The sequence below is a fragment of the Eleutherodactylus coqui genome, chromosome 4 (genome assembly GCF_035609145.1).
Source record: "Eleutherodactylus coqui strain aEleCoq1 chromosome 4, aEleCoq1.hap1, whole genome shotgun sequence".
NCBI classification, from domain to species: domain Eukaryota; kingdom Metazoa; phylum Chordata; class Amphibia; order Anura; family Eleutherodactylidae; genus Eleutherodactylus; species Eleutherodactylus coqui.
In genome coordinates, this window is record NC_089840.1 from 1,605,721 (window position 1) to 1,632,299 (window position 26,579).

At 47.8% G+C, this 26,579-nt stretch overlaps 1 protein-coding gene across 1 annotated transcript in view; it reads right to left on the reverse strand.

The window, feature by feature from the left end:
- Positions 1-833: 833 nt before the first annotated feature.
- Positions 834-26,579, reverse strand: part of PCP4 (Purkinje cell protein 4) — a 41,177-nt gene continuing 15,431 nt past the window's right edge. The window contains exons 2-3 of the mRNA XM_066598516.1: positions 25,640-25,691; positions 834-1,189 (exon numbers count right to left, since the gene is read on the reverse strand). Coding sequence (XP_066454613.1) covers positions 1,059-1,189; positions 25,640-25,691 — 183 coding nt within the window. The 3' untranslated portion in view covers positions 834-1,058. The remainder of the gene's footprint in view (positions 1,190-25,639; positions 25,692-26,579) is intronic.

The following is a 26,579-nucleotide window of genomic DNA, read 5'->3' on the forward strand; positions in this document are numbered from 1 at the left end:
GATTCCGCTGCAGGATCCGACCTGTTTGTGTGCAAGCGGCTCACACATTTCAAGTCCAGCAAATGATGCGACATCTTTGCTACATCTCGCAGCTCTTCTGCTGGTTACAGAGTTGGCAACTTGCACAGGGTGACTGGCAACTGAACAAGAAGTGCTACCACAGCAGTGTGATACACCGTGCAGTACCCTCTGGTGTGCGCCTAGTTGGTCAGGGGTTCATATTCCAGCAAGACAATGATCCAAAAGTACTTCAAGGTTCTGAAGCCGGTAGCCTGCACAGAATGGCCTGGCCTGCACAATCTCCAGACTTAAACCCCACTCAGCTTTTTGGGATGAACAGGAGAGAAGGGTGAAAGCAAAACAAAGTACAAGTGCAGCAGATTTGTGGGAACTTCTGCAACAATGGGGAGAAGATCATTTTGAACAATATCTGAATGCAGTTGTACAAGAATTCCCGGAGGGTGTGAAGCGGTTCTGTCCGCTACAGGCGACTGCGAAGAGTCCCAATCTGGATCTAATTTAGTGAAACAAAGTTAATCCATTATTTTTAGTGTTTTTTTCTTCTCGGCGCACGTTTGAGGCGTTAAACCGCAAATAGAAAAAAACTGGAAAAATGGAGGCGTTGTAAAACGTCTGACTGAATGTCCAGCATAGATGTAGCTGGTCCGTGGGGGATGGGGTCAGAATACGCTCTTCTATGTAGTGAAGGCACTTTGCCCACGGGTACCTCTGTGGTGAGACTCGATGGGTGGATGCAGGGTTGGTCATACCCATGTGATGCCACACGGGCACAGCACCAGAATCCCCATAAATAACTTAGGACAGAGAAGGTCTCCAGGTATCATCTCAGCATGGTTTATTAGAACATGACATAACATAGGTTACGGTTCGAATCGCTTTCTAGACGGGCTGCACCGAAGCGCTCGCTGATGGCGTCTAGCAGGTTATACATAGGCCCTTTGTACATGCACCCAGATAGAGATTTCCTGATTATTCTATCCTTTGTTTTAGATAAAATCTTTTAGTTTTCTCGTTCCCCTAGTGGTGAGAGGTGGTTACTACGAGTCGTCTGCCCCTTGCTTCTTCTTCTGGAATTTTCTGAACTGAGATTGTATTGCCACAGCAGCTCGCTCTGTTTCGGGGGCGTCCATGTCAATGTCAAAATCATCCTGCATTTTCTTCTGGTCATCTGTTAGGAGAAACAAAAAGTAAGGCGTCAGCTACAGCGTGTCCAAGGACAAAGTGCTGAGAGAGATGTACTATCCTGGAATTATATACAGGGGATCCCCAGGTTATACCAGCATGCCCCATATCACTATACACAGGATGTATAACTTATACCAGCTGTACATATATAATTATATACAGGAGATCCCCAGGTTATACCAGCATGCTCCATATCACTATATACAGGGGATGTATAACTTATACCAGCTGTACATATATAATTATATACAGGGGATCCCCAGGTTATACCAGTATGCTCCATATCACTATATACAGGAGATGTATAACTTATACCAGCTGTGCATATATAATTATATACAGGAGATCCCCAGGTTATACCAGCATGCTCCATATCACTATATACAGGAGATGTATAACTTATACCAGCTGTACATATATAATTATATACAGGAGATCCCCAGGTTATACCAGCATGCTCCATATCACTATATACAGGATGTATAACTTATACCAGCTATACATATATAATTATATACAGGGGATACCCAGGTCATACCATCATGCTCCATATCACTATATACAGGAGATGTATAACTTATACCAGCTGTACATATATAATTATATACAGGAGATGCCCAGGTTATACCAGTATGCTCCATATCACTATACACAGGATGTATAACTTATACCAGCTGTACATATATAATTATATACAGGAGATACCCAGGTTATACCAGTATGCTCCATATCACTATATACAGGAGATGTATAACTTATACCAGCTGTACATATATAATTATATACAGGAGATACCCAGGTTATACCAGTATGCTCCATATTACTATATACAGGAGATACCCAGGTTATACCAGCATGCCCCATATCACTACATACAGGAGATGTATAACTTATACCAGCTGTATATATATATAATTATATACAGGAGATACCCAGGTTATACCAGCATGCTCCATATCACTATATACAGGAGATGTATAACTTATACCAGCTGTACATATATAATTATATACAGGAGATCCCCAGGTTATACCAGCATGCTCCATATCACTATATACAGGGGGATGTATAACTTATACCAGCTGTACATATATAATTATATACAGGAGATACCCAGGTTATACCAGCATGCTCCATATCACTATATACAGGAGAGGTATAACTTATACCAGCTGTACATATATAATTATATACAGGAGATGCCCAGGTTATACCAACATGCTCCATATCACTATATACAAGATGTATAACTTATACCAGCTGTACATATAGAATTATATACAGGAGATACCCAGGTTATACCAGCATGCTTCATATCACTATATACAAGGAGATGTATAACTTATACCAGCTGTACATATATAATTATAAACAGGAGATACCCAGGTTATACCAGCATGTTCCATATCACTATATACAGGAGATGTGTAACTTATACCAGCTGTACATATATAATTATATACAGGAGATACCCAGGTTATACCAGCCTGCTCCATATCACTATATACAGGAGATGTATAACTTATACCAGCTGTACATATATAATTATATACAGGAGATACCAGGTTATACCAGCATGCTCCATATCACTATATACAGGATGTATAACTTATACCAGCTGTACATATATAATTATATACAGGAGATACCCAGGTTATACCAGCATGCTCCATATCACTATAGACAGGGGATGTATATCTTATACCAGCTGTACATATATAATTATATACAGGAGATACCCAGGTTATACCAGCATGCTTCATATCACTATATACAGTGGGATATATAACGTATACCAGCTGTACATATATAATTATATACAGGAGATGCCCAGGTTATACCAGCATGCTCCATATCACTATATACAGGAGATGTATAACTTTTACCAGCTGTACATATATAATTATATACAGGAGATACCCAGGTTATACCAGCATGCTCCATATCACTATATACAGGATGTATAACGTATACCAGCTGTACATATATAATTATATACAGGAGATCCCCAGGTTATACCAGCATGCTTCATATCACTATATACAGGAGATGTATAACTTATACCAGCTGTACATATATAATTATATAAAGGAGATACCCAGGTTATACCAGCATGCTCCATATCACTATATACAGGAGATGTATAACTTATACCAGCAGTACATATATAATTATATAAAGGAGATACCCAGGTTATACCAGCATGCTCCATATCACTATATACAGGAGATGTATAACTTATACCAGCTGTACATATATAATTATATACAGGAGATGCCCAGGTTATACCAGTATACTCCATATTACTATATACAGGAGGTATAACTTATGCCAGCTGTACATATATAATTATATACAGGAGATACCCAGGTTATACCAGCATGCTCCATATCACTATATACAGGAGATGTATAACTTATACCAGCTGTACATATATAATTATATAAAGGAGATACCCAGGTTATACCAGCATGCTCCATATCACTATATACAGGAGATGTATAACTTATACCAGCTGTACATATATAATTATATACAGGAGATACCCAGGTTATACCAGAATGCTCCATATCACTATATACAGGAGAGGTATAACTTATACCAGCTGTACATATATAATTATATACAGGAGATCCCCAGGTTATACCAGCATGCCCCATATCACTATATACAGGAGATGTATAACTTATACCAGCTGTACATATATAATTATATACAGGAGATGCCCAGGTAATACCAGCATGCTCCATATCACTATATACAGGGAGATGTATAACTTATACCAGCTGTACATATATCATTATATACAGGAGATACCCAGGTTATACCAGCATGCTCCATATCACTATATACAGGAGAGGTATAACTTATACCAGCTGTACATATATAATTATATACAGGAGATCCCCAGGTTATACCAGCATGCCCCATATCACTATACACAGGATGTATAACTTATACCAGCTGTACATATATAATTATATACAGGAGATCCCCAGGTTATACCAGCATGCCCCATATCACTATATACAGGATGTATAACTTATACCAGCTGTACATATATAATTATATACAGGAGATGCCCAGGTTATACCAGTATGCTTCATATCACTATATACAGGGAGATGTATAACTTATACCAGCTATACATATATAATTATATACAGGAGATCCCCAGGTTATACCAGCATGCCCCATATGACTATATACAGGAGATGTATAACTTATACCAGCTATACATATATAATTATATACAGGAGATGCCCAGGTTATACCAGCATGCCCCATATCACTATATACAGGAGATGTATAACTTATACCAGCTATACATATATAATTATACACAGGAGATACCCAGGTTATACCAGCATGCCCCATATCACTATATACAGGAGATGTATAACTTATACCAGCTATACATATATAATTATATACAAGGGATACCCAGGTTATACCAGCATGCTCCATAGCACTATATACAGGAGGTATAACCTATACCAGCTGTACATATATAATTATATACAGGAGATACCCAGGTTATACCAGCATGCTCCATATCACTATATACAGGAGGTATAACTTATACCAGCTGTACATATATAATTATATACAGGAGATGCCCAGGTTATACCAGCATGGTCTATATCACTATATACAGGATGTATAACCTATACCAGCTATACATATATAATTATATACAGGAGATACCCAGGTTATACCAGCATGCTCCATATCACTATATACAGGGAGATGTATAACTTATACCAGCTGTACATATATATCTATACACAGGGGATACCCAGGTTATACCAGCATGCTCCATATCACTATATACAGGATGTATAACTTATACCAGCTGTACATATATAATTAAATACAGGAGATGCCCAGGTTATACCAGCATGCTTCATATCACTATATACAGGGAGATGTATAACTTATACCAGCTGTACATATATCATTATATACAGGAGATACCCAGGTTATACCAGCATGCCCCATATCACTATATACAGGAGAGGTATAACTTATACCAGCTGTACATATATAATTATATGCAGGAGATACCCAGGTTATACCAGCATGCTCCATATCACTATATACAGGAGATGTATAACTTATACCAGCTGTACATATATAATTATATACAGGAGATACCCAGGTTATACCAGTATGCTCCATATTACTATATACAGGAGATACCCAGGTTATACCAGCATGCTCCATATCACTATATACAGGAGATGTATAACTTATACCAGCTGTACATATATAATTATATACAGGAGATGCCCAGGTTATACCAGCATGCTTCATATCACTATATACAGGGAGATGTATAACTTATACCAGCTATACATATATAATTATATACAGGAGATACCCAGGTTATACCAGCATGCTCCATATCACTATATACAGGAGATGTATAACTTATACCAGCTGTACATATATAATTATATACAGGAGATACCCAGGTTATACCAGTATGCTCCATATTACTATATACAGGAGATACCCAGGTTATACCAGCATGCTCCATATCACTATATACAGGAGATGTATAACTTATACCAGCTGTACATATATAATTATATACAGGAGATGCCCAGGTTAAACCAACATGCTCCATATCACTATATACAGGAGATGTATAACTTATACCAGCTGTACATATATAATTGTATACAGGTGATCCCCAGGTTATACCAGAATGCTGCATATCATTATATACAGGATGTATAACTTATACCAGCTGTACATATAGAATTATATACAGGAGATACCCAGGTTATACCATCATGCTCCATATCACTATATACAGGAGATGTGTAACTTATAACCTGGGGATCTCCTGTATATAATTATATATGTACAGCTGGTATACCAGCATGCTCCATATCACTATATACAAGATGTATAACTTATACCAGCTGTACATATATAATTATATACAGGAGATACCCAGGTTATACCAGCATGCTCCATATTACTATATACAGGAGATACCCAGGTTATACCAGCATGCTCCATATCACTATATACAGGATGTATAACCTATACCAACTGTACATATATAACTATATATAGGAGATACCCAGGTTATACCAGTATGCTCCATATTACTATATACAGGAGATACCCAGGTTATACCAGCATGCCCCATATCACTTTATACAGGAGATGTATATCTTATACCAGCTATACATATATAATTATATACTGGAGATACCCAGGTTATACCAGTATGCTCCATATCACTATATACAGGAGATACCCAGGTTATACCAGCATGCCCCATATCACTTTATACAGGAGATGTATATCTTATACCAACTATACATATATAATTATATACTGGAGATACCCAGGTTACACCAGCATGCTCCATATCACTATATATAGGAGATGTATAACTTATACCAGCTGTACATATATAATTATATACAGGAGATCCCCAGGTTATACCAGTATGCTCCATATCACTATATACAGGAGATACCCAGGTTATACCAGCATGCTCCATATCACTATATACAGGAGATGTATAACTTATACCAGCTGTACATATATAATTATATACAGGGGATCCCCAGGTTATACCAGCATGCTCCATATCCCTATATACAGGAGATGTATAACTTATACCAGCTGTACATATATAATTATATACAGGAGCTACCCAGGTTATACCAGTATGCTCCATATCACTATATACAGGAGATACCCAGGTTATACCAGCATGCTCCATATCACTATATACAGGATGTATAACTTATACCAGCTGTACATATATAATTATATACAGGAGATACCCAGGTTATACCAGTATGCTCCATATCACTATATACAGGAGATACCCAGGTTATACCAGCATGCTCCATATCACTATATACAGGAGATGTATAACTTATACCAGCTGTACATATATAATTATATACAGGAGATACCCAGGTTATACCAGCATGCTCCATATCCCTATATACAGGATGTATAACTTATACCAGCTGTACATATATAATTATATACAGGAGATCCCCAGGTTATACCAGCATGCCCCATATCACTATATACAGGATGTATAACCTATACCAGCTGTACATATATAATTATATACAGGAGATACCCAGGTTATACCAGCATGCTCCATATCACTATATACAGGATGTATAACTTATACCAGCCGCACATATATAATTATATACAGGAGATACCCAGGTTATACCAGCATGCTCCATATCACTATATACAGGATGTATAACTTATACCAGCTGTACATGTATAATTATATACAGGAGACACTTGAGCCGCATACAGGGCTTTGATAGGACGGTACTTCATCTTTATTCAATGCACATAAGATTGACAACGTTTCGGCTGTCACTGGCAGCCTTTATGCCGTCACTGACCACTCAAACCCCTCACCAATATATACAGCAATTATAAAGGGCCAGCCCTCTACTCCCAGACAACTCAGATGCCGGCGTTATAGGGAAGACGTACCCACCTGGTCATCCGGGACTGCCGGTCCGGCGCCCACATTATGTCACAGCGGGTACGTGAGATGCTCAGCATGCTCCCGCGATATGAATGTTTGCCCATAACCAACATGGCGACTGGAACGTGCGGCGCACCAAAGTGATGCACAAACCCCAGCCACGAGTCAATGTAGGTGGGCTGTTCTAACTCCCCCAACTAGGTCATCCGACGGGTGTGCCGAGCCGCATGCGCCATATCAGGGGCGTTCGGTTTGTCCCTAATCCTCGGATGCACGGCGATCGCTCTGACATTGGTCTGTATGTGTGCAGGAGGGACTGGGCCACGTTTATGGCCTCCCTCGTCAGTTAGCCATCTCTGGCACGTGGGTTTGGTGGAATATATTGCTGATAGCATCTGGTGCGCCATATATGAGAAGCACTTGGGCCCTATATGAAGAGCAGTCCATAGGACCTACTGCGCAATATTCATGTCTAAAGCCAGCATGCTCGGACATATTGGACCTGCCATGAGGACCCCACTCCATCTGACACTAACAAGTCCCCTATACATGTGACATATGGATGACCGCTGGGTCAGGCTCTTTGGAAAGGGTTTGCCATACGTTGGGAGACACTCGTACTCCGCACTCCTAGCTGCGGCTTTTATTTGATGGGGATGAGGAGTTAGAGGACTGCCGGTCCGGGAGCCGTGTCCCACACATGCGCACTATTCAATGTGGCTGCAGCAGAGTAGAGCGGGAGACAGAGGCTGCGAGATTTGTCCCGGATATCGCGGATGTATAGACAAACCGGAGCAAGGTCAGGGAAGAGTTACCAAGATGGTGAGCGGTCTGCAAATCATGTCCTATGAGGAACGGTTAAAGGATCTGGGAATGTTTAGCAGAAGAGAAGGCTGAGAGGAGACTTAATAGCGGTCTACAAATACCTGAAGGGCTGTCACAGTGCAGAGGGATCAGCCCTATTCTCATCTGTACAAGGAAAGACTAGAAGCAATGGGATGAAACTGAAAGGGAGGAGACACAGATTAGATATTAGACAGTGAGGGGATCAATGAGTGGAACAGGTTGCCACGAGAGGTGGGGAGTTCTCCTTCAATGGAAGTGTTCAGAGGCCGGACAGACATCGGTCTGGGATGATTTAGTGATCCTGCACTGAGTAGGGGGTTGGACCCGATGACCCCCGGAGGACCCGATGACCCCGGAGGACCCGTTGACCCTTGTGGACCTGATGCCCCCGGAGGACCCAATAACCCTGGAGGACCCATTGACCCTTGTGGACCTGATGACCCCAGAGGACCCATTGACCCTGGAGGACCCATTGACCCCGGAGGTCGCTTCCATCTACCATTCTATGATTCTATGACAGAGAAACTCGGGCAAGATTTGCGTGTTGCAAGTGTGAATGGAGTTGTATAGATGAGCGGCTTATCCTATCTTTGGGGGTTTCCTTGGAATGCCTCACCCATTGTTTTTAGAGGGACAGTAAAGCAGGTCGCACGGTAGGTGAAGCGATGCGATGTGAGGATTCCCACGGGCCGAGCTTCTCACTCAGATATCATGTTCGCCCATGTGTAAGCCGCCTAACAAGAATAACGGCCCCCTATGGAAACTCCTTACCTCCATATGCTCCCCTTTCAGCTATCATCCTTCTGTCGTGTGACAGATGGCCCCTGGGGGCCCTTCAGGTACCGGTGTCATATCACCTGCTACCCTACAACGGCTGGAGATCTCCAGACTACTACAGATGTACTCAGCGCCAACTGCATGGAGGGCTGATCTAGCTGTGGCCCCTGAGCACTGGCCCCTGCCTGTAGCTACAACTACCCCAAGGCTCCTTCTCCTGCCCGTGTCCCGGCGGGCAGCTCTGCGGGCACCTTGTTTCTCATCTTCTTGCTGGTGACATTCGATGAATTTCATTATTAGTTGCAATTCTGCTCCCAGCAAACGATTCCGCTGACTTTCTTCCACTCAGACACAATGAAGACTGACAGCGCCAGAAAGTGACGTCATCTTCCTGCCCTCAAGGATAGCGGAGAGGCGGGGGAGGGGGCTTTGTTACCTTCCTGCAGAATCTCAGCCGCACCACCGCTAGTTAAAACCAGCAACTGTAAGAAAAGACTTCTGCTCCAGACAGTAAATATGCCAGTAAGACGATGGCGGGTGCGACTACAATCACAAGGAGGACGAGGGGATGATGAGGGGAGTAGTCGGCGCTAATCAGCAAAATGATTACAACGCCAAAATCCGGAAGAAGAACCCACTCCAGCCTAAAGTCACCGAGGAAGGTCCAACGGCCGAAACGTCCTGCAACTTTAATAAAGTCTATCCTCGTCCGGCACCTCTGTGCGCTGCCAAGAGTCTTCGCTGCACGGATGTCTTCAAGGACTGAAGGTGTGGACTCTGATTTCGCCTGACCCGCAGGGGTCACATGTCCGTTATTTAGAAGTGTTAGGAAAGAAAGGTGGTTTTATTTTCAGAAGCAGCGCCCCCGGGTTCCAGGGTTGTGCCTGGTATTGCCTCACTCTTGAGTCGCACCATGCTGCTCCACCAGACAAGAATGGAACGGTTTCAAGTCCCAGTTTCCTCCCCTTTGTCCAGAGCGGCACTGTGGTGGCATTGGCGGCGTGCCGCACTACATCCTCGTCTGCCCACAAGGAGTTCTGTAGATTTTCAGAGTTTTACATCTTTTTATATTTTGAAGCTTGAAATAAACAAAAGCAACAAAAAATGATAAAAAACGGAACTCTTGGAACGAATACAGACGTGTGCCCGTGCGGCTGAACTGCGCCATAAAGCTGCGGGACGCCGACTGCCAACAACCATTTTCTATGTCGTTTCCAAGAAGAAAAGGTTTTTAACGCACCAAAATCCAAAAGTGAGAACTAATGATACCACAATGTCACCGACCACGAAGGCATTATCTCCTCCGAGCGCTGCGGGCCGTCCATGTGATTCAGCGGGGAGGGGGAGGGAGAGGGTGGTGGTGGTGGGGGGGGGGGGCACTCAGGGGGATTTTTTGCTTTTAAACTCATTCTATTGAACAGTAAATATACCGCTCAGAACTTCTGCATACACCATGAATACTTCAGGCTGGGGGTAGATTCCATGGGCACCACATCCACACCTGGTAGATTCCATGGGCACCACATCCACACCTGGTAGATTCCATGGGCACCACATCCACACCTGGTAGATTCCATGGGCACCACATCCACACCTGGTAGATTCCATGGGCACCACATCCACACCTGGTAGATTCCATGGGCACCACATCCACACCTGGTAGATTCCATGGGCACCACATCCACACCTGGTAGATTCCATGGGCACCACATCCACACCTGGTAGATTCCATGGGCACCACATCCACACCTGGTAGATTTCATGGGCACCACATCCACACCTGGTAGATTCCATGGGCACCACATCCACACCTGGTAGATTCCATGGGCACCACATCCACACCTGGTAGATTCCATGGGCACCACATCCACACCTGGTAGATTCCATGGGCACCACATCCACACCTGGTAGATTCCATGGGCACCACATCCACACCTGGTAGATTCCATGGGCACCACATCCACACCTGGTAGATTTCATGGGCACCACATCCACACCTGGTAGATTCCATGGGCACCACATCCACACCTGGTAGATTCCATGGGCACCACATCCACACCTGGTAGATTCCATGGGCACCACATCCACACCTGGTAGATTCCATGGGCACCACATCCACACCTGGTAGATTCCATGGGCACCACATCCACACCTGGTAGATTCCATGGGCACCACATCCACACCTGGTAGATTCCATGGGCACCACATCCACACCTGGTAGATTCCATGGGCACCACATCCACACCTGGTAGATTCTATGGGCACCACATCCACACCTGGTAGAGAAGTTCAGTACACTAGTAGGTTAGGCTCCTGTACCAGTAGGGTCTGACAATTGGCACCCATCTAGGTGCCGCCCTATTCAATAGACACTGAAGCAGATCCTGGCCGGGGGTTGTGTCGGCCGTGCCGCACCTTGCTGGACTCCCGCAGACACTTTCTATTTTTATAGACTTTTTACATGGCGGGGTGGAGTTAACGATGTTCTGCCACTTTGAGAGCATTGCGGGCGCCTTTCCATGCATCTTGGATCCATCGCCCTGCAAGCCAGCACCTTAAAAAGAAATATCCGATCATGAAACTGCCAGCGCTCCTCATCCACAGTTCCCAGCAAGCATATGTCCGGGGCGAGTGGGACGGGCATTTCCATTAGCTGGCGTTGAAATCCTGTGAGCTCCCTCCAGTGCGTGCCGACGTCAGCGCAGCTCCATATTAAGTGATTAAAATTTGCGCCGGCCGCCGATGACCCTTAATGGTGGGCAGTCTGCTCATTTTATAAAGCCTGTTCAGTCTCATATAGCACTGATGGAGTATATACAACTGCGTTAGCTTCTGATTTGCTGCTGGCGATACCATGGTATACGAGGCCATCGCCGTTTCCCACTCCTCCTTAGTAAGGGAGGGAATGAGCTCTTTCCATCTATCCATCACCTTCATTGGCATGCGGGGGATTTTGGAGTGCAGTAGAGGAGTATATATCACCGATGTCAGGCCTTTAGGGCCCTGCGTGCCCATAACCCCCATCAATGGATATAGGGAGAAGGGTTGTCTGGGCTCTGGAGATTGTGTCATGAGGGCATGTCGGAGCTGCGGGTGTCTATAGAAGCCAATCCTCCGGATCCGGTAGAATTGCTGTAACTCTTCAAAGGAGGCTAGTATTCCGTTGATATATCGGTGTTCTAATATGGCGATTCCCAAGTGCACCCAGAACTGCTTACCTGGCAAGCGCACAAGGTGCGGGAGCGCTCGATTATCCCACAGAGGGGTTTCTAAGGGGCTAAGAACTTAATGCTTTACATGCCTGCCACACTCTAACCGCCAACTTGTGGATAGGCAACATCTACTTGGCCATTAACTCCGGTCTTTTCAAAACTACCTGCCGAGATGTTTCAGACAGAAAGACCATTAGATGATGTTCGGAGTTTGGGAGGGGGGAACCCGAGAGCAAGAGGCGAATATATCTTAGTTGTCCAACCAAATAATCCAGCTTGAGATCTGGCACTCCATTCCTGCTCCATCTTTTGGACGCTGTAAGGTTTCCATGCGAAGTTGGCCCTAGCCTTCCCCCAAATAAAGGGCACCACCGCTGAATTGGTCTTATCGAAAGATTTCTTCGGCACAATTGTGTCTGCGTGTCGCAGCCAGCATAAATACTTGGGAAGGATGATCGCTTTAAGAAGATTCATTCTGCCGGCGGAGCGCTCCAGGCTTTACGTTTATGTTGGAGGGGTGTTAATAGGGAAGCAATGTTCAGGTTAAAGCCCAGAGCATGGTCTCTAGAGATGGAAATTCCAAGGTATTTATATTGAGGAGTGACCTGTAGGTTGTAGAATACCTCTCCCATCTGCCAACCCTCAAAGGCATAAATGTCGACTTCTGCCAATTAATGCGTAAGCCTGAAAACTGCCCAAATCCATCGACCAGGGAGATAGCCAGTGGTAAAGTATTCCTGGGCTCTGACATATATAGTATTAGATGGTCCACGTACAGACCTACCCTGTCCCCTCTGGATCCGATCTTCACACACCCATAGGTTACATGCTGTCGAACACTCAGGGCCAAAGGCTCTATGGCAATGGCAAATGGGAAGGGGTGAAGGAGGTTGAGGGATAGGGAGCAGACAGCCCTGCCGGGTGCCTCTGAGTAATGAGAAGAAGGTGGAGGCCAGGCCATTTACCACAACCATGGCTACTGGCAAACTGTACAGTATGGAGATCCACCCAATAAAGGAGCATCGAAAGCTGAATCGCCGGAGTACCTCCATCAGGTATGGCCACTTGACCGAGTCAAATGCCTTAGCCACATCCAATGAAGCCAGGGCCCAGTCAGACCCCCACCTCCAGCCCACCGGTGTCCTAATATTGTCAGAGGTAGACATTCCGACAATAAATCTGGATCGTTCTGTAGGATTTCTTTTATCGTTTGATTCAGTCGGGGGGCTAATATCTCAGTGAGAATCTTATAGCCCGTGTTTAATAGGGAGATGGGTCTGTATGAGCCACATTCCTCAGGCTACACAATGAGCACTATGCTAGCCTCTGACAGAGTCCGGAAGACGTCCCTCCTCAAATATATGCTGGTATAGGGAGAGCAGACGAGGCGCAATGTCCTCTTTATATTGTAAGTAAACGTCCACCGGCAGGCCGCCCGGTCCCGGGGTCTTACTCTTGGTCATGGCCATCACTACCTCTACAACTTCTTCGATCATGATAGGGGAGTCTGATAGGGTTTTATGAGTATCTTGTTGGTTAGGGAATGCTATGTCTGCTAAGTAAGTACTTAGTTGGGGAGTAATCCACTGGGATTGATATAGAGCGCTATAGGACTGCTGAAATCTATTCAGGATATCTACAGGGTTCGAGAGTGTGACTCCCTCAGCCAATGTAATCCTCAGTATCGAGGAGGCAGTCTCCTGACGGGCCATGTAGGCCAGTTACTTACTAGATTGGTTGCCCAGTTCATAGAAAGATTGTCGGGAAAAGAAGAGACTCCTTTCGCCTCCTCCCTTAAATACATTAAATAATCCCTACCGATCTGCAGCCATCTGCTTCTATTGCCGTCAGATGGGTTACCGATGAATTCCCTTTCCAGCTCTGCCAGAAGTTCCCCCCTCCTGCGCCGTAGCTTTTTTGATAAAGGAAATTGAGAGTCCAAGACCCCCTCTGAGATCGGCTTGAACGCCTCCCACAGCAATGTAGCGTCAGGGCATGCCACGTGCGCGTCATCATATACTTGGATCTGGACCGCATACGGTCATTAGGTCCAAGCAGCGAGAGCCAGAGTGGGTCACCTTCCATCTCCTAGTGACTGCTAAGCCAAGACCATTCGAATCGGTGAGTGATCCGATACCCTGAGGGCGGACTTCTATGGAGCTAACTTTTGAGAATAAGGAGGGAGGCCCACGCCTATAATCAATACAACTAAGTACATGATTGTGGGCAGCGTGGCAGGAAAATTATTGTTGTCGGGAGTGGAATACACGCCATAGATTTAACTACCCTGCCACTGAGACTATTGAGGCTAGCCGGGTCATGTCCGTGTCTCCCCCTCCCCGAGCGTCTCCCCCAAATCTAGCTAGGTACAGGTCCATTATCACATTCATGTCTCCCATGCAAAGAATTGTGGCTGCTGGTGAGAATGAGGCAAATGCAAGACCATCCACCAGTAGGGCCATTGATGCGGGCGGTGGGTTATAATAACATAGGGGGAACATACGGGTCACTATTTTAGGTCACACAGACATATCTCCCTCTGATCCCCTTTTTAACCGTTCTACCTCCCATCCGAGGGACTTCCCTATTAACAGGGATACACCCCTAGAATACAATGTGTGGTAGGAGTCGGCAAACCATCGGACCCACGGCTTCAACAAGACAGTGTCAGGTGTGAGATGGGTCTCCTGTAGGCATATCACATGTGGTCTCCAGGAGCGCAGCTGCAAGAAATCATAGACCGCTTCCTGGCAGATCCCACGGCCCTGACATCACAGGACACACAAACTACCTCAGCCATATGGAGATGTGGTCAAGGTTAGTCAGAAAAAGATTACGCACAGCACTCTGCTGCCCCTGTGCCGCGTCACAGCGCCCAATACCATAGTTACAGGGTACCCTATAGGAATAGCTCCCCATCGCCTCGGAATAGAAATACATTGTTTGACGTCTGCATTTCAGTAACATTAAAGCAACAAACTAGCAGCTGCCAGCTAATGAGCTGCTATAGAACACCCAGCAAACGTTACGGCGCACATGGCAATCCAATATTAGTGGGAACCTACATAATATAGCTGAAAGTCAACGATACTTGGGCTAAACAATAATCAAGGTTACCAAAATAGAGACCAACGTCAACTTAAAAAATATTCTTGACTAGGGCCCCCCGGATATGCCATGGAGTATGGCAGCTGGAGGTCTCAGAGTCGCCTCTTGATCCTGAAGAAGGCGCTCTCTGCTTTTGTAGATCCGAGAAGTCCAGGAAGATGGATATGGCAGCGTTGTTGTATCTAAGAGGGCCTCCTGTTCTGGCAGCTTGTAGGATCACATCTCTATCCCAGGAGTTCAGCAGCTTTGCCAACAGGGGTCTAGGAGGAGCGCCCGCCTGGTATAGGTGGTTTCATGGGTGTGCACGCTCCACCACAAAGACCTGCGTGGCATCCACGTAGTCAACGTTCCATGATCCCCTGCAGCCTCTGCCCCTCAGTGCGTTCCGGCAGGCCCACAACACAGAGAATTCCGCCGTGAACCATTTCTCAAGCCGCCCGCCTTTTGTTTCCAGAATTCTCCTTTTTGCGGGGATATGGTATCATCCAGCACAGAGATCCTGTCCTCCGTACTAGTGAGCCCGTCACATGCCTCTAGCCCGCGATCACATGACCTTATTACTGACTTCCCCTGGGATCGCTTAAGCCCGTTGCGTTCCGCAGGACTAGTCAGAACCCTGACACCTCCTCCTTAGTGACATGTATACTCTCAGTTGTTACGTCTTTCATTGTAGCGATGGCATTTCAACCTCCGAATGAGAATGCAGATAGATTTCCTGTTACGGTCTCCAGTCTGTGATTGATGAAATAGAGACCGTAACACGAAATCTATCTGCATTCTCATTCGGAGGTTGAAATGCCATCGCTACAATGAAAGACGTAACAACTGAGAGTATACATGTCACTAAGGAGGAGGTGTCAAGGTTCTGACTAGTCCTGCGGAACGCAACGGGCTTAAGTCAGTAATAAGGTCATGTGACGTTACATGTGATCGCGGGATAGAGGCATGTGACGGGGTCTATGTCACACGGCCCGCAGTCACGTCATAACGCTCTGTAGGGCTGATGCGTTTCAAGACACGTCGGCAAGCGCGCACCACGTGATTACGCATTGCGAGTCCGTCATGGCTAAACGTGTGACGCGGAATCACGTGGACAAGTGGTCATGTGCCGCTCCCGGAAATGCTACGGGTAAGGGGATTACCGCGCCCACATGTAGGTAATGGACTTTATTGTATTAGTACATAAGGAGTGAGGTTTTATGTATGTGCTTGATAAAGTCGCATGTTAGCGACAAAACGCGTTGCACTTCATAAAGGAGGACATATTCATCCACGGTCACGGCCTTCCCTCCGAACAGCGCAGGCTATTTGTATTTTTTGGTATCTGTACGTTGTTGCTCCAGTGGGACACAGACGCTCGGCGGCTCTCCTGAAAAGCCCATGAGGATTATGGAAACAGAGGGATTACCGATGGAGGATTGATGGAAGGCGCACTTGGACGTGGAGCGCTCTAATAGGGGCCCCGCTATACACCGGCTGAGTCCAGTTCACGATCCGTTGGAGTACAGTCCCTTGCCAGGAGGGGCGCTGGCCTGACATTTTGTGTTTCTTACATTCTGGAGGTCGTGTCTCAACAGGCTCACATCCATTTAGATCTTGTGGTTTTTACCCGTAAGGGTGGCAGTAGATGTTTGCAGCGCCGATAAGAGCTGATCGGACAGGTTTATCAATGGAAGAGTTCTGTCCAGTGGGTCACATAGCGGATCCACCTCTCCGTTTCCTGCCTTTGTAGGGGATTTTGCAAATTGTGTTAAAGCTCCTTAAGGAGACCAGTAGATGCCCCTAAGACATAACAAGTATACAGCGGTGTCTTGCAGCAGTCACACAGGGGAGTCGTTCAGCTCGCACTTTATTGTGACTGCAAAGGGGGACTCAGGGTCCTATCTTATTGTGGGGGCATAGATGACCCAATTGGCCACAGAATGACCGTTTCCTCGTTCATCGGCTGTTCGTGGGGAGCTACATGTGGGAAGGTCTGAGCCCGGCCGGTCATGGGGCGCTCCACCAACAACGGACCACACTGTGCCCCCACAGGCAGAGTCATGGCGGAGCTCATCATCCTCAGCCGCAGGGCTTATAGAGCGGGGAGACTGAGGATGGAGCACTGCGTCCATCTATCGAAACACAGTAGCCAACTTCTAGGGTTGGTCAGCCCATCCTAAGATGCCGCGTGCTGAGGTGCTTTACACAACGTCAGAAACTGCACTGTTTCACCTGTGGACCATGGCAGCCAGTGCAAAGTGGAAATGGAGTCCCCCTCCCTGCAAGTGCAGTAACCGGGCACAGACCTTACCAAGTAATGGAGACAGCGGGGTGTAGAAGATGGCGGTCATGGGTGGCTCTGATGCACTCCATAGATCAGCTGCGGACTGGCTCAGATACACGTCAGTTGCAAATAAACGTAGGGTTCGTGACGCCAGTACCCTTTAACTTAATGAGGTTGATGAAGATAATTGAAGACAGCCCAAACATCAGACATTATGGTAAACCAAGGGTATAAAGTTTACTCAACTCTTCAACACAGTCTATTACCAGTTGCTATGACAACAAGCGTAAACGTTGGTTATTCAGTAGCCATCAGAATTAGGCAGACTTCTGTACGTGAGTGATGCTGAGGTAACGTTGTTTGTGGGGGAATGAAGGGAATGTAAGCTGACACTCCCGGGGCTCCTCAGCGGTAGCTCTACTCACAGCTGACACTGGCCCCTTGGCTGTTGCCCGGGGGACTCATGAGGTCTTACCCGCACCAGGCATGCTCCTTCCACTGGGGCGGAAACAGACTCTCTCCTTCCTGTCCACCATTCTTAGTCTAGGCTTAGACTTCCTCATCCTCCTTCTTAGGCCCAGACACAGGCAGCCTCCCCTGACTCCACCGCTGCGCTGCTATAGATAACCCCCCCTACAGCTAACCCCGAGGAGTCTGGGTGAAGCCCCCTACCCAATCCCAGGCCTGCTCTTGAGGGTGACACACATGACACATCAGGGTAGGGTGTCTCACATCCAGACACATACAAGTTAGATGGACACAACACCAGACACGTGACCCAAAGACTCCACACAAACCCCTGCAGGCTCCTCCGCATCCCCACAGTGCTGAGTGGCCCTAAAGTCAGGTAGAAGTGTTTAAGCAATAATGCCCCTTTAAATCTTGTGTTTGATCTGCCCATAGAAAGACGTAAAACATCACCTTGTGCGCCGCCAGCCGCCGGGGATGTAAACATTACAGGGTGGAATCTGGAGATACATATAAACATCACCAGGTGTAGAGCCGACAACGGGGTCTGGTGGGGGGATGTCACCAGGTGTAGAGCCGACAACGGGGTCTGGTGGGGGGATGTCACCAGGTGTAGAGCCGACAACGGAGTCTGGTGGGGGGGATGTCACCAGGTGTAGAACCGACAACGGGGTCTGGTGGGAGGATGTCACCAGGTGTAGAACCGACAACGGGGTCTGGTGGGGGGACGTCACCAGGTGTAGAGCCGACAACGGGGTCTGGTGGAGGGACGTCACCAGGTGTAGAGCCGACAACGGGGTCTGGTGGGGGGATGTCACCAGGTGTAGAGCCGACAACGGGGTCTGGTGGGGGGATGTCACCAGGTGTAGAGCCGACAACGGGGTCTGGTGGGGGGATGTCACCAGGTGTAGAGCCGACAACGGGGTCTGGTGGGGGGATGTCACCAGGTGTAGAGCCGACAACGGGGTCTGGTGGGGGGATGTCACCAGGTGTAGAGCCGACAACGGGGTCTGGTGGGGGGATGTCACCAGGTGTAGAGCCGACAACGGGGTCTGGTGGGGGGATGTCACCAGGTGTAGAGCCGACAACGGGGTCTGGTGGGGGGATGTCACCAGGTGTAGAGCTGACAACGGGGTCTGGTGGGGGGATGTCACCAGGTGTAGAGCTGACAACGGGGTCTGGTGGGGGGATGTCACCAGGTGTAGAGCTAACAACAGGGTCTGGTGGGGGGATGTCACCAGGTGTAGAGCTAACAACAGGGTCTGGTGGGGGGGATGTTACCAGGTGTAGAGCTGACAACGGGGGTCTGGTGGAGGGATGTCACCAATCAGTATGGACAGCGCAGCTTCTGGACCTTCTACTGTTGGCCATGTTATTGGGAGATGGAGGGCATCTGATGTTTGTGGTGCCGCCACGTTCTATGCGACCTCGCAAACTGACAGAACGTAGACAACGAAGCCTTGTAGGAGCTGTGAAGACATCACACACACACACATCATCTGCCCTCACTTAGGAAGTCTTACAGGCCATTGCAGCATCCATTAGTTCTAGAACCCTCTGTAGGGAACGGCATGTGAAGGGTTACCATGAATGAGCAGCTGCACACAACATCCCAGCAGTGAATGCACAGCGGCGCCTGCAATGGTGCTTGGAGCGACGGACTGTAAGTGAGTGGAAGCAAGTGTTGTGGATGAACCACCATACACCATCATCCAATCGGAGGGCGGCACTTGGGTGTGATGGTTGTCTGGAGAGCGGATTCTACGTAACGCATCGTCCCAACAGTGAAGGAGCAGGTTTTGTTATTGTGTTGGGGAAGCACTAGGACCATTGGTTATAATGAAGTTCACCCTCACCACCAACAGGCACAGAGACATCCCGGACAATGTGGCATCACCTCCGCTGTGGTAATACTCTGTACAGTTTCATGTCTCCACCAACATAATTGAGCGCCATGTCATACGGCATGCAGTTCGAAGGAGCAGAACGACTGCAGACTTCAATGGCCCAAAGTCCAATTGACCAGAGCCAGCATAGGTTTGTAACCAACGAGTCATGCCAGATAGATATAGTTTTTCTTGACTTTAGTAAAGCATTTGACAAAGTATCTCATACCATACTTATTGATGAAATGACCAAATCTGGGATTGACAAGGCAACTGTTAGGTGGATTCACAACTGGCTGAGTGATCGTACTCAAAGAGTGGTCATAAATGGCTGCACATCCAAGTGGAAGAATGTATCAAGTGGGGACCACAAGGCTCTGTCCTGGGCCCAGTGATGGCCAACATTGTTATAAATGATCTGGAGGAGGGAATTGATCGGTAACGGATCAAATCTGCTGATGACACAAAGCTAGGAGGGATAGCTAGCACTAGGGAAGAGAGAGAGAGGATTCAAAAGGATCTAGAAAAGCTTGCACAGTGGGCGGCGACTAACAGAATGGTATTTAACAAGGAGAAATGCAAAGTCCTACATCTGGGCAAGAAAAATGAGGAAAGCGCATACAGAATGGGAGGAATTGGGCTAAGCAGCAGCACATGTGAAAAAGACTTGGGTATACTAATAGATCATAGACTGAACATGAGTCAACATTGTGATGCAGCAGCCAAAAAGGCAAACACAATTCTGGGATGTATTAAGAGAAGCATAGAGTCTAGATCACGTGAGGTCATTACCCCCCTCTACTCTTCCTTAGTCAGACCTCATCTGGAATACTGGGTCCAGTTCTGGGCACCCCACTTTATAAAAGACATAGACAAACTGGAGCAAGTTCAGAGAAGAGTTACCAAGATGGTGAGCGGTCTGCAAATCATGTCCTATGAGGAACGGGTAAAGGATCTGGGAATGTTTAGCAGAAGAGAAGGCTGAGAGGAGACTTAATAGCCGTCTACAAATATCTGAAGGGCTGTCACAGTGCAGAGGGATCAGCCCTATTCTCATCTGTACAAGGAAAGACTAGAAGCAATGGGATGAAACTGAAAGGGAGGGGACACTGATTAGATATTAGACAGTGAGGGGATCAATGAGTGGAACAGGTTGTCACGGGAGGTGGTGAGTTCCCCTTCAATGGAAGTGTTCAAACAAAGGCTGGACAGACATCTGTCTGGGATGACTTAGTGATCCTGCACTGAGCAGGGGGTTGGACCCGATGACCCTGTGTAGTGGCACTACATAGCGCTGTTTAGCTGTGGGGAACGGTAATGTTATACCATCCCTAGGGGTTTAATATGAGTCATTTTGCACAAGTGATGTAGGTAACGTAGAGGGGAGTCTGCCGCGACAGTGAGTAGAGGGGGGGGGGGGGGGGGAAGTCTGCCACGACCGTGAGTAGAGGGGGGGGGGGGGGGGTCTGCCGCGACAGTGAGTAGAGGGGGGGGGGGGGGGTCTGCCGCGACAGTGAGTAGAGGGGGGGGGGGGGGTCTGCCGCGACAGTGAGTAGAGGGGGGGGGGGGTCTGCCGCGACAGTGAGTGGAAGGGGGGGGGGGGGGCTGCCGCGACAGTGAGTAGAGGGGGGGGGGGGCTGCCGCGACAGTGAGTAGAGGGGGGGGGGGTCTGCCGTGACAGTGAGTAGAGGGGGGGGGGGGCTGCCGCGACAGTGAGTAGAGGGGGGGGGGCTGCCGCGACAGTGAGTAGAGGGGGGGGGGCTGCCGCGACAGTGAGTAGAGGGGGGGGGGGGCTGCCGCGACAGTGAGTAGAGGGGGGGGGGGGTCTGCCGCGACAGTGAGTAGAGGGGGGGGGGGGTCTGCCGCGACAGTGAGTAGAGGGGGGGGGGGGGGTCTGCCGCGACAGTGAGTAGAGGGGGGGGGTCTGTTGTGGCAGGGAGGGAGGAGGAGAGCTGAGATGAAGAGGGATGGAGAAAATAAATCCAGAGTAAGCTGTATATAGACGCCTTATACACAAGTATCTCCATTGTTGCAGATTGTATATAAATCACTGGTAATTCGTTGGAGATGTAATTTGTTACTTACTGTATGTTGGAGAGAATGACCTCCTCTCCCTGTCTGACCTGATAATGACACTGTGCTTACTAGAAGGTAAGCAGGATATCCGGCTCGGTGTTCAGCACCTCCCTACTACAGATCGTGCCCAAGGGCACTGGCGTCTCCAACAAAAACAACCATAGTTACCCCCTAATAAGCCCACCATACCCGGAGGACCCCATGACCCTGGGGGTCCCTTCCAACTGTAATATTCTAGCATTCTCAATCCCATGGAGCGAGATCCAAGGAAATGTCCCGGATCTCCCGCCTGAAGGACTAAATGAAGGACTGGAGACATTCTAATAAGACAATCGCTCACACGGAAGATCTTATAATAAACAATAGATAAGAGTTTTTATGTAAAATATAGGACAATAAATAGATGTCACCTTATATAATAATGTTATAGGGAAGTTTTTAGAACTGACCAGGATTATGGGGTGAATAGGAGAAACCATCGAAACAAAGTTTAATGAGAAACCTCTGGACCGCACTGCATCCCATGGGCGCTCCGCGGACGGACAAAGGATAAATAAATCACCCTAATGGAGAAAACCCCCGCCCCTGGCTGATTGGGAAGTGAGCCCCACATACATGTTACCCCACACCATATATGACAATGTCTGCATGAACTAAAAAGACACTAATTGTGTCAAAACGCGTTGTTTAACAAGAATAAAAAAGATTGGTTTTCTGCGCGGTGCGGGAGAGTTTTTATTTTTATTTCTATACTCCATTATATATACACACACATACTGAGGAGAATGTACCTCACCCGTGTGTCTGTCTGTGTCTCCACACACACACACGGGGGGTGCGGTACATTCTCCTCAGTATGTGTGTGTATATATATATATATATATATATATATATATATATATACATACACACACACACACACAATTGGATTTCAAAATCAGTTTCAGTGTGAATCCACATTAGATGGAAGATCCAGCGATCGGAGCGACTTCCAGCGAGGCCGGTCATCGGTGCTCGACTAGCCGGGGTCTCACCGCCAACCGCGGGGGGTTTATCATGTAACGGTGTGGAGAGTATACAGAGAATGGCGCAATCGAGGAAAACATCCAGCGAAAGGGGATCCTGCGGACGGAAACAACTCATCCCTGAAAGGGGTCGGAGGAGGATGTCAGGAATCGTTCTGACCAACAGGCTGCACAGTCAGCTGAATACAACGCTGGAGCGCCAACTAACGTGTCCGAACGCACAACTCGCCGTTCCTCCGCACGGATGGTATAACAGCAGGCGACCAGTTCCAGCGCCATTGTGTGTAAGAGAAACAGAAAGACTCCAGCGGGCAAAAGAGCGCAAAACTTGTATCACTGAGCAGCGGGAAAACATCTCCTGGTCAGATGGAGCCAGATTTCTGTGCTGATGGGAGGGCAGAATTTGGCGCAAGCAGCATGAATAGATGACCCCTTCCTGTCAGAACATGTCAGCACCGCCATCTAATCTGCAGGAACTACAAGAAGCTTCCTGTCCGCAGGGGCCGGTATTCCTGCAGGAGGATCTCATCACCGAGTGGGAACTACAACACGGCGAATCGCTGCGGATCTGAAGGGCGAGGGAGTCCAGCGCTACCCGATGGGGGTAATAGAGGGGCGGTGGGGGTGGACAGCACAGTTTCAGCTCTTTCATCGAAGGTCGCCTCACAAACACATTTGTCCCGGTATTCCTATATGCTGGTGGACACAGCGCCATTATCTCCACAGGCCATGTCAGGGGAATCCCTGCAATACCAGACCCGACCTGCGGACATGAGCGGCACACCTCCTGCACTCATGCATCCGGTTAGTAGAGGCAGCGGCTCGGAGATTCCTCGGGGACAGTCGGATAAGAAGTCTTTTTGGCAATGAACACAACCTGAGACGTCTCCAAGGAGCTTCCCTTCTGTGGCAGCGCATACGGCCGGCGAGATGGCGGTGGATATTAGCGCGCACGTTTACATAATGGGATAATGAAACCCTTCATCTCCAGGAGGGCAGGTGGCTAATCGCTGCGGCGGGCATATTAATCTGGCGCAGCACGCCGCTGCTTTGCCCTCAGTCCTCCGTCGCCGTGCCACTTCGCCAACTTCCTAATCATGTAACTGTCTTCTGGATGCCAGGACTACTGCCCTGCATCGACTGCTGCGCGGGCGCTGCGCCAGGTCCCTCCGCCGCATGAGCCCGCTCAGCTGATTCAGCAATTCTTCAGCTCTTAAAGGGCCCTTTATGCGGACGCTTCATGACCAGGAGGGATGGCGGAGCGCGCCGGCCGCTCACCAGTCATTGTGATACAATGTAACAGTACAGCTCTGGGTCTCCCGGACCACGAAGGTTCTGCCCCCGTGCGCTGCAGAGGTATTCACCCCCGGCTGCGGGCACACGCTGCGCTCCGCAGCCTACCAGACAACCGCACGTCTCCGCAGACAGCCTGAGAACGGCGCCCGCCCGCCATGCTGCTCATAGGAAATAATGGGAAACGGAAACAGAATCCCCCCAACAGTGGGGGGGGCCACGCAGCGAAGCCTTAACCGCGGACCGCCGGGCCAAGAGAGAAACAACCTCTTTGTAGGGAGCGTGATCCTCGCTCGCCGCAGCTGACCATGTGACGGCCGACGCTCACGCAGACTCTTCGCTTTTTGATGAGTATTCAGCGGCTTCGGACGACCAGAGCCGCCATAATACTGCCGGGTGCGTCCTGCCAGCTCGGGGGAGGGGAGGATATTGACCGCAGTTCCTGTAGATTTGCTGCAGGTACCACAGCTGCTCAGCAGGAATCGGTCCTGGAGGTATAAGACGCCCGCGGACCCCCAACGGATCGCTAACCGCCACATAAGGCCCTTTTACATGCGCCGGTGATCAGGAATGAATGTTTGTTTAAACGCTTCTTACTCCGATCATCGGCGATCAGAAGACGGAGAAGCAAATGCTCGCTGCAGCGCATCACTGCGGGTCAACGGGGCGCTGCGAGTGGCACAATCCACTAACAGCCATCCTCATACACAGCATAACATGGCAGCTGTTGGTTGGCGCACCGTCCTCCGTCCACCGCAGGCTGCACCCGCTCAGGGCCTCTGCACTGCCCCCTGCGGGACGTTAGCGGTATCACTGCGGCTGCTTTCAGATGGTCATGAACTCCACATAACTGGCCTGAATACAAAGCACGGCACACATCCTGCACACCATGACAGCCCGCCGGCTGATGCAGGTTGTCAGACCTGTCCGGCCGCATGCCTACCATTCATAGCCGGGGGAGCAGAGCGCCGTCTTACCGTTCTCTTCTGCTTTCTTCTCCTTTACATTTGCTGCTCCAGAACTTTGTCTCTAGAGACAAAAAAAAAAAAGGGTTAATTACATTTTTATTCAATTGGCATCTAAAGTGTTAACATAAATCTAGAAACTTTGGCACCCTATGACAAGACCTCGTTGTGCCCCTCCCCCCCACTGCTATGTAATCCAGAGTCAGCGTGCAGAAGTGCTGGAGGGTACAAAATGTGCCGTTAGCCATCCGCCGCTGGTAGCGCCACCCCATTGGCAGTCTGCCGCTAGTAGCGCCACCTTATGTGACATCCAGCATGAGTAGTGTCACTCTGAGATGTGGACCCCATTAGACATCGAACATTAGGAGCGTGACTACTAGACATCCACTGTAAAAGTACAACAGCATTAAACATCCATAACAAATTGCCCCACCGATTAGATGTCCACCCCTTATAGCACCACCCTATAAAACATTCACCGCTAGTAGCGCTACCCCATTAGATTACTAACATTACTGTATTTGACATCCACCATTAGTGTCACTCTATGAAACATCTAAAGGGAAGAAGGTGGATCCAGGAAACTACAGGCCTGTGAGCCTGACTTCTATACTGGGAAAGATCTCAGAACAGATTATTAAACAGCATGTAAGCAAGTACTTGGATGAGAATGGAGTAATTAACCAGAGCCAGCATGGGTTTGTAACAAACAAGTCATGTCAGACTAATCTAATTTCCTTCTATGACAGAATCACCGACTGGGTTGATCAGGGAAATGCGGTGGATATAGTATATCTTGGCTTCAGTAAAGCATTTGACAAAGTATCTCATACCAGACTTATTGATGAAATGACCAAATATGGGATTGACGAGGCAACTGTTAGGAGGATTCACAACTGGCTGAGTGATCGTACTCAAAGAGTGGTCATAAATGGCTGCACATCCAAGTGGA